This window comes from Perissodus microlepis, chromosome 3, assembly GCF_051167445.1.
Source record: "Perissodus microlepis isolate ML-2025 ecotype Zambia chromosome 3, ASM5116744v1, whole genome shotgun sequence".
NCBI classification, from domain to species: domain Eukaryota; kingdom Metazoa; phylum Chordata; class Actinopteri; order Cichliformes; family Cichlidae; genus Perissodus; species Perissodus microlepis.
The window spans coordinates 25,694,125-25,703,979 of NC_140463.1; the positions used below are offsets into that span (position 1 = coordinate 25,694,125).

Sequence of the window (9,855 nt, forward strand, 5' to 3'; positions counted from 1 at the left end):
GATTAAGCTGCAGAGACAATAACTTATCATAGATTTTCCTATAAGCATTTTTTCATATCAGAAGCAGGAGGACATAACTCAGAAGTCCTCGCTCTCTCATACAGGACAAATAATCCCTCCTGCAGCATTTAGCCTTAGTCAGAAGGCCTCTGTGAATGCAAAGCACATGGAAACACACGTCGTCCTGCTGGGGCTGATTCAAATATTTATTTAAAAAACAAATCACCACAAAACACTGATCAAAACATAGTCACAGCCTTATTCTGGCAATTTCTATCATTTTTTAATTAACTAACAACAACCATAATAAATAAGCACCAGTAAACAAGTGAAGTAGGGTCAGACTCAAAGGCGTATGTCTCTCCATCACTGTACTGAATTAGTGAGCACCATTAAACATTATAACGTTAAGTACATTGTGTAACTAAAATACAATTTGAATAGAAATTCAGGTGTGGCAGCAGTGCTCTGGATCTCTGCTGCATTATGAAAAGGGCAGGATATACAATAAGACATTTTTGTCAAGCATTTAAGTGCATTAAGTTTGTCGCTCATTTAACATTAAAGATGTTTTTGTGCTTTTTCACATTTTTTGCCTCAATTCTTTATTTTATTTTAACCCTGTAAAGCCTGAAACATGAAATAATTGCCAGCAAATTCTAATGTTTTGAAGCTGAAGTGTTCATTAAATTTAAAAATGAATAAATTAAATATCAAATTATATATAGGAGTTTTAATTTGTACTACATTTGGCATTTTTGTGTACAGTTTGTTTATCTTGAAAACTTAAATAAAGAGGGTTAGGGTTCAAAAATCATACTGATGTCTTAAAATGGGCCAAATCTAATACATTTGACTTTACAGGGTTAGTGTTGCATGTTCCTGAGTGTAAGTCAGATGAAGTTTAAATTCTATAGTCATTCATTTTACATTTAGGATGACTTATAGTTCTTACTTAACCTCCCGAGTCCCTGCATCGTCATCTCATCTGGCATTCCTGCACCTTATACGCCAATCTGCGCATTAAAATGTTGTATGTTTCTTAAAAAATTATGTTCTAAACTACACTCATCAAACACTTTCTGTTCAAAGATGCAAGCTTAGTCGGGGCCAATTAATGCCAAATAGCTAGATGAAATTAAAAATTGCATCTGAAACAGGAGATTGGGTTTTATTGTGGCTTCTTTCACGTCATGGACGATGATTGGTTAAAAAGACAATATATACAAAAAAGAAGCATTTCTTGCTGGTAGTGCAACTTTTTTGTCCAAAAAAACAACCTTTTAGAACAACAGCAAATATATTAGAGAAAGGCTCTTCATTTAAGCACCACTGTCACCATTCACATCAATACTTCAAGCCATGAAACATGTTACATAGAACCCAAATACCAAAAAAGCTTTAATATTAATATTCTAGTTTAGTAAAGATAAAACATCCCTTGCATCTTTAAAAAGCAGGTATAGGCTCCTCCAGTCTATGACTCATGATTGACAGTTGTGATAATCAATGGCCCTTTGTTTTTTCCTTCGTCGCAAACGCCCGGGCTGAAGAAGGGGTAAACCTTCTCAGAGAAAAGGCACCCAGTAAAGGTGTAGATGTGAGATCTGGCCTCCACGTCGAAGAACGACACGGTTCCCTCGTCGTAATCCGTAAAGACCCCCACAATCTCCGGTTTCTCCTTGAGAGGAAGACGGACCGAAGGGGAGTCTAAAGCTCGATACTCATCGCCGTTCCTCAAGCGCACTGTCCAGTAGCCGTTCTCTGGCTTGGAGGTGATCATGCCCTTCCTGTTGACAGACCCTTTGACCACGCCCAGATCCCAGAAGGTCTTTTGACCGACTGAAACCTGATTAAAAACCAAATATGAGAAATGAGAGAGATCAAAAACGTGTTTTGCATTTCTAGGATTACTAGGATTTTATAATTAAGTAGTTCACCTGGAAGTAGAACCTCCCCGAGATGTAGCCTTGCTTGGCCAAAACACAGATGACAGGGTCGAAGCGTTGGGGGTTGTCTGGAACAACGTGAAGAAGCTCACCACGACCCGCTTGCTTCCCGTCAGCTGTTAAGACGATGTTTGGATGGGCAGTGTACGGATCTAAAACCACGTCAACTAGAAGGTAAAATGAAAATAACTTTAGTTTATACAACTTCTAATGGTTGGTATGCAAATCAGCCAAAATCAGCTGAGAAATGCACCAGTCATCCTGCACCCATAATTTGAATAGAATAGAATAGAATAGAATAGAAGAATAGATACAAAAGTTTGGATACAAAAGTTAAGAAAGTTAAGAAAGTTAAGAAAGCGTCTCTAAGCATATGACTAAAAGTATCTTTACAAGCATTCCTATACATAAGCACGCAAAACATGCATTTGCCTAAATATGACAGAATAAGACAGAAAGCAATGCAGTGCTATTTATTTATGCATTTAACTGTGTGGTTACCTGCATATTTCTGCATCCTCTTCATCTCTGTCATAAGAAAAGTAAGATGATGAGTTCTGACATTTTTAAGAAGAGCTCCAGCTCAAAAATAAAAGGCTGTTTTTCCTGCTAAGCTTGTGTCACCTTCTTTCTTCAAATTTTCCATTTCATTCATGAGGGTCCGTTCAACTTTAGACAACGCTCTCCGCACAGTCCCCACACAGAGCTCAGGTGGTATGTTGATCTCCATCCACTCTTTTGTGGGTGGAGGTGATGTAATAGAGGGCAAATGCTTTATAAGAGAGAAATAGAGCATAGAAAGTTTAATGCTGGCATTTAAAATTTAGTATTTTTATATAACAAAATGACAAAAACTAAATGAATGCCCTTAACACACATCCAATATTTCCTACATATAAAGATGAGATTTTTTTTAATGTAATTAAGTGATGCCAAAGCCAAAAAAGTTTCAACCGTCATCAGTCTAACTCAAAGTCCTAGTTTAATGCTAACCTGCAGGAGGTGCAGGTGATCTTCAGTGTTCTTCAGCTCCTCCATCTCCGTGTTTCTCCTCTGCAGCTCAGTGATCTCCTGCTGCAGCTCACTGATGAGCTCCTCTGCCGTCCTCTCCACTGCCTTCTGCTTCTCCTTTATCTCTGCATTCACTTCGGTCTGTCTCTCCTTGATGACATGAATCAGAGACGTAAAGAGACGATCGCTCTCCTTCACCTCCATCTCTCCACTTACCTGAATGAAAAAGAAAAGATTAAGTTATGTGTTACGTTTGCTGCTGTGTGATCATCTTGGTCTTTTCGATGGTCTGTTTCTGAAATCCTTCCCTGCTTTTCCTGGACAGCTCCACCATAACATTGAAACCACTGACTGTCTTGTTGTATTACAACGACCTTTGGGTCCTTGAATTTTCATATGCATGTTCCTTTAATACAAGCAGCCCCTCTAAAAACTGCTCTCTGGGACAGCTCTGGTCTGTCCTGCTGCACTATGTAGCCCATCACACTCCAAAAACTACACAGGAATGTCTCAAGAAACCACATGGACTTAAGTCAGTAAATCAATCCGATAACGTGACTGTGCCATAGATAGTATAAAAGATGTGGGGAAAAAACTAGTCAATCATAAGTCTTCAGATATCCTAGATAATTTGTTGTCCTTACCCTTCTGAATAACCAGAATTTTGTTCATGTGTTCTTCAATAGGACCTGAACCTAGAGACTAAGCCCATAGTCTCATCAGGAACGTGCCTACTGAGGTCACAGAGAAAGGGAGGGAAGCTGAAGGCTATATTTGCATAGACCTAAATGCAATCTGATGTCATGGGCCATTTAGCCGAGGTTGTCTCTATTATGATTAATTATGTATCCTGGCGTTACGTCTTCAAATAAAGGACCAACACAGAAACGGGCAGAACAGTTCCAGAGGGTTTCATACTGTGACTATTGTCTACATTATACATGCTTCTCTACACCCTAACGCTTAGTTACGCTGCAATAGGTGTAGGCTGCTGCAGACTTTCCATGATGCACTGAGTGTTTCTGCTTCACTCACCTTTTTCACTCCCTAAGTGTTTATACACCACTCTGTATTTAGTCAACAATTTCCCCTAGGGATCAATAAATTGTTCTGATTCTGATTAAGCAGTATCATTCCAAGGCATTGCATACATTTTCACTGCTATGTAGATGTGTAGATGTTACTGAGCTTTATCTATCCAACAATTAGTTAAGCTGAAGGAATATCTTACAGACATTAAGACCTGGCTGACCTCCAATTTGTTGCTTCCAAATTGAGATAAAACTGAGGTTATTGTACTCGGACCTAAAAATCTTGTGTTTTCATGTTGTCTAACCAGATTATTAATCTGGATGGCAAAACCTTGGAGTTGTTTTTGACCAGCATATGTCCTTCAATGCACATATAAAACACATATGTAAGACTGCTTTGTAGCATTTCCACAATATCTCTAAAATGACAAACATCTTGTCTCAGAGCGATGCTGAAAAACTAGTTCATGCTTTTCTTAAATCATACCCTAAACCGGGGTGCTGAACTCCAGGCCTCGAGGGCCGGTGTCCTGCAGGTTTTAGATCTCACGCTGGGCCAACACACCTGAATCAAATGACTAGTTCATTACCAGGCCTCTGGAGAACTTCAAGACATGTTGAGGAGGAATTTAGCCATTTAAATCAGCTGTGTTGGATAAAGCAGCGGTCCCCAACCCCCGGGCCTCGGACCGGTACCGGTCCGTGAGTCGTTTGGTACCGGGCCGCGAGAGTTGAGGCTCAGGTGTGAAATGTATGGTTTTCAGGGTTTTTATCGGTTTTCAGTGTTATTTTGGTATCGTTTTTATCGTTAACTCGGTTTTCCTTGGTCTTTTCACGTGTGTTATGAATAAATCTTCTTTTTTTCGGTACCGGTACTAGTTTTATTTTGTTGTATTTATCCGCGACACCTTAAAGGCCGGTCCGTGAAAATATTGTCGGCCATAAACCGGTCCGTGGCGCAAAAAAGGTTGGGGACCGCTGGGATAAAGGATACATTTAAAACCTGCAGGACACTGGCCCTTGAGGCTTGGATTTGGAAACCCCTGACCTAAATCCTCTCTTAGTTATGCTGCAATATGTGTAGGCTGCTGCACACTTTCCATGATGCAAGAAGTGTTTCTTCTTCACTCACCGTTTTCACTCCCTATGTGTTTATACACCACTCTGCATTTAGTCATGTGTAATTATTCTCTGGTTTTCTTCCACAGAGTGCCTTTTGTCCTCTCTCCCTTCTCCCACGTGCCCCGTTTCCTCTATATATGTTATTCTCTCATTTGAGTTTTGCATTTGCGCAACATGCTGCATTTGCTTGTCTGTGTTCTTCTCCATGTTCTTCTCTGTGGTTTTGCATCTTCATTTTTGCACACTTTAAATACACCACCTTGCAACGGCAAAGGCTGCCCCTGGTGGCTGTTCAAAATGAAGCAGGTTCCTCACTCGCTCCACATTTAGGAATGTGAATCTGTCCTATATACGGTCTATGGATTATACATCTTCTTGGTCTAATTTCATGAAACTAACTGAACTATACGCCTAGCCTCCTAAAGAACTGGTGTTTGTGTAAAAGTCTCTCTAAGCTTTTACCAAACTCATGTCAGACTTTCTAAACACATTTTTTGACTTTAACCAAAACAAGAAATCAGTAAGAGAGAATCCAACAAACCACATGACAGAAATATTTGCGTCGTGGCTCACCGTGCTGAGCTTCAAACAGTTTTTGATCTCCTCCCCTTTCTTCAGTCGCTCCTGGATCATCTGCTGAAAATCGGCCTCACTCTTCTTAATAAGGACCTAATCAGGCACAAAATAAATGAAAAGGCATTGCTGATTGGCATGACTACAGGAAGTTGAATCATTATTCTTTTCCTCTATTCCTATGGTCAAGTGTTTAAGTGTGTGTAAGAGGAACTATAGATTTATAAGTATACATAAAAAAAATGTTCTGACAGTTTAGAAAGTTCACCACACACCTTCCTCTCCGTGCTCTCGTCCTCTACAGAAACAACCTTGTGATCTCTGTGCTCAGTCTCAGTGCAGAACTGGCACACACACTTCTGCTCATCCCTGCAGAACATCTCCAGCAGCCGCTCGTGCTTCTTACACATCCTGTCCTGCAGGTTCTTCACCGGCTCCATGAGCTTGTGCAGCTTCAGGGTGACCACCCTCTTGTGAGGCTCCAGGTGGGATTCACAGTACGATGTCAGACACACCAGGCAGGATTTCAGTGCTTTCACCTGCAGGGACGTGGCGGCACAGACATCACACACCACCTCACCAGGCTGGGCTGAAGACAGCGGCGCGGCCGATGAGCAGACTATCATCTGTTTGAATGTGTCTGCGAGCTCTTTGAAAGCTATATTTATGCTTATTTCAGGCCTTGAAGGGAACGACCTGTCACATGCGGGGCACTGGCAGACGTCAGTGCCTTCCCACTTGCTCTGAATGCAGGCTTGGCAGAAGTTGTGTCCGCAGGGAGTCGTCACTGGGTCTGTGAACACCTGCTCACAGACGGGACAGTAGAACTGTTTTTCTGGTAACATGTTGGAGGCCAGGACCTGCAGAACTGTAAATGAGGAAGTCAAATGATAAGCTGCAGGCAGAGGGAGTAAATGCAAATGTCTGAATGTCGTGATGAGAGGAGAGCTCGATAAAACGTATTGTTCATGTCCAAAAACACTACCAGAAAAAAATTATTTTAGCAACCTTGAGGCAACAAAAGGACTTTATTAACAAACGTTTAGCACTCTTGTGACTTCTGCTTGTGTGTGTGTGTGTGTGTGTGTGTGTGCGCGTGTGTGTGTAATTGTGTAAATATGTTGAAGCATGCACTTCTTGAAATTCAGGCTGCATACACCCTGCACTCTTCAGTGTGCTTAATGAATGAGTCATTGTTTCCCAAACTAACACACCCATTCTTTCCACATGTTATTACTGTAATATAATAATAGTCTACTCTTCCACCAATCAAAATATCTTACTTAGAGATCAGAGGTATAATTATAATGACTTGCTACAAAAAGCACTTCTGAACTCATAAGTGTGAGACTAGTTTCACAAAGCATGAAAGCAGCAATTTAGTTTTTATTTTATTTGGGGCGATTGTGGCTCAAGAGTTGGGAGTTCGCCTTGCAATCAGAAGGTTGCTGGTTTGAGCCCCGGCTTGGACAGTCTCGGTCGTTGTGTCCTTGGGTGAGACACTTCACCCATTCCTTACTGGTGGTGGTCAGAGGGCCCGGTGGTGCCAGTGTCCGGCAGCCTCGCCTCTGTCAGTGCGCCCCAGGGTGTCTGTATGAAGCGCCTTGAGGCGACTTTTGTTGTGATTTGGCGCTATATAAATTGAATTGAATTGAATTGAATTGAATTGTGGCTACAATGTAGCTTGCCATCACCAGTGTGTGAATGTGTGTGTGTGAATGGGTGGATGACTGGTTGTGTGTAAAGTGCTTTGGGGTCCTTAGAGACTAGTAAAAGCGCTATACAAATACAGGCCATTTACCATTTATTTTAAAGGCAAGACTGGAAAAATACATATGCAAAGTCATTTAAGGTGAATCCAGATATTTGGAAATTCTGCAATGAAATAGGTACATTTGATATTAATGGTTAAAATTAATACGTTTTTAATTAATTATTTATTTAAGATAAAATGTATCAACTGAAATATGGTATTAAGTTACATAAGTTAACTGATGATTTTTAGATCAGAAAGATCATGTCCATCATTTATATACAGTATACGTTTCTGTCTTAACCTTCTGAGGTGTGAGTCCCTATTTGAGGCAACTTTTGTTGTGATTTGGCGCTATATAAATAAAATTGAATTGAATTGAATTATTTCTAACCCTTGTTGACCCTAATTTCACCCTTGCCCTATAATTTGGAGAAAGCAAAAACAGGCTTTGTTCCCTCTCTTGGTTCACATTTGTTGCCTAATGGACAAAACTGAAGAGAACAATTTAATAAAAAGTCCATTTTCTGATTGTCCCAGTTCAGAGTTGGGGTTAGACGTTAATAGCAGGTGGTGAGGGGCAAGGGCTGTGTGTTTTTTTGGGCTTCCTCAATCTGATCTGATATTAATTTGGCAAAGAGGGGAATAAAAGCAATGCACAGGCCATCATATGTCACTACTGGGCCTTGAGTTATAGGGTATTGTTGCACTCAAGTTCTTCTTGTGTGTTAAGCAATTAGGGTTGGGGTCCTGACGTAGGCTAGTAGACGGGTTTAAGGGTTGGGATTATCATAATGACTTAGATGTTAAAGGGTTAAATGCTCACAAACACAGTGGTGTTGGAAGAACTCCTACCACAGGAGAATATGAGGAAAGCAGCTCCTGAAGAAAACCCAACCCAGCAGTTATTACCAAATAACTACGATTAGTAAAAACTGAACTTTACACCCTTTGTTAAAGAACCAGTTTAGCTAAATTTGTGGTAAACAAATGAAAGTTTATTGCCCCTAGCTTTGCATAATTACTGCTTCTCTCCAGAAGTACCAGAATCAGCCAGCCAGCTCACTAATGTAAACTTTTCATATTATTTGTTTAACCTACTCCATAAACCAAGGTGTAAAAACAGCAGTGGTGGTTTCTTATCCAAGTAACGTGAAGCCACAGCGAGACACAGCCAACTTTTTACACCTTTTTAAAATCTTTATAGTGAGCTAAGTTTGACAACTGCTACGCAGTCACTATACAAAGGGATTTATATGAATCTCCCCAGCCAAGAACAGGCATTTTACTTCAAACTCCCTTAAGAACACATTCCAGTGCACACACAGTGAAGGCTTTTAGGCCATATACAGATCTAACTGAGTCAATCATTACAAACTTCAGTCATCATAAAGATTTATTCCATACTTGGAACAAGCTGATTGGGCAGTGAGTGGATTTTAACTACGCTGAAAGCTACAAAACTAAAGAGGAAGCAGCTTATGTAAAGGCACCAATTAAATGCATTCAGTTAACAAGTGCACAAACAGGCGGCTGTTTTTTTTAGAGGATAGTCTTAAGCACACAAGTGAAGCTTGTTACATTTCAAATGCAAACAACTAGCAACATTTTACATGTGTTATTACTGTACTCTTTGAATACTCAGGATTTAGCTTTGTGCAACTGTCCAATAAGGGGTGCACATGTGCTGTTCCTCTTTTGAATTAATTGATGCTGCTTGACCTGATCTGTTTCACAGTTTAAGAATTAAATAAAAAACTTTCTGCTCATACTTACAGCTTTTCTTCTGTAATGGAAGTTATCCAACCACTCCTGTGTTCTTACTGACAGCAGATCAGGTGACTCCTGCTGCATAAATTGGCATGAATTGATAACAGGACTAGCTGTTAAACAGGAAAATGTAACGTCACAACTGTTATTCATCAGCCCGGCCCTCCCACTCCTGAGCCCTACTCCGGTTTCTCTTTACTTCCTAATCTTAAAACGGCAGCATTCTCAGCACAGCCCAGCATTAGTTACATACCACATGAATGTGCATGTTTAGCACATACTTTGTGTGCACAGGAGCTTGTAATAATAGGTTTCATACTAGCAAGGAGTGTGTTTACCTCATGGGTGTGGTGTTTAAGTCCAATGGTTCAATGTTTTCTCCTCACGAAGGCCTTAGACAGCAGAATACTCTGAGGAATGCTGCAGAGCTTTGCACTGGTTCAAAGGACATGTTCAGCTTTCATAATCAAACTTGAATAAAAGCCACGAGGAAGAACAGATGGGTACAGGCAAGGCTGGCTGATATCATCTCTGAATGGAGTTACAGTAGCTGTTTCACACCCACTGGGGCTCTTAGATAAAAACTGGAGCCAAACTGGTTGGTTTGGGCTCATTTTCAGATTAGTGATCATGTGACTGGCATGTG

General features: G+C 40.5%; 1 protein-coding gene across 1 annotated transcript; it reads right to left on the reverse strand.

Moving 5' to 3' along the window:
* Positions 1–197: 197 nt before the first annotated feature.
* On the reverse strand, positions 198–9,307 carry LOC146390718 (E3 ubiquitin-protein ligase TRIM39-like). Its single transcript, XM_084923717.1, has 8 exons — positions 9,216–9,307; positions 5,962–6,554; positions 5,687–5,782; positions 2,943–3,176; positions 2,574–2,721; positions 2,451–2,477; positions 1,941–2,116; positions 198–1,849 (listed from the first exon to the last, which is right to left on the reverse strand). Exons 2-8 carry the CDS (start codon positions 6,529–6,531, stop codon positions 1,478–1,480), a joined length of 1,623 nt encoding a protein of 540 aa, XP_084779843.1. The 5' UTR covers positions 6,532–6,554; positions 9,216–9,307; the 3' UTR covers positions 198–1,477.
* Positions 9,308–9,855: the final 548 nt, after the last annotated feature.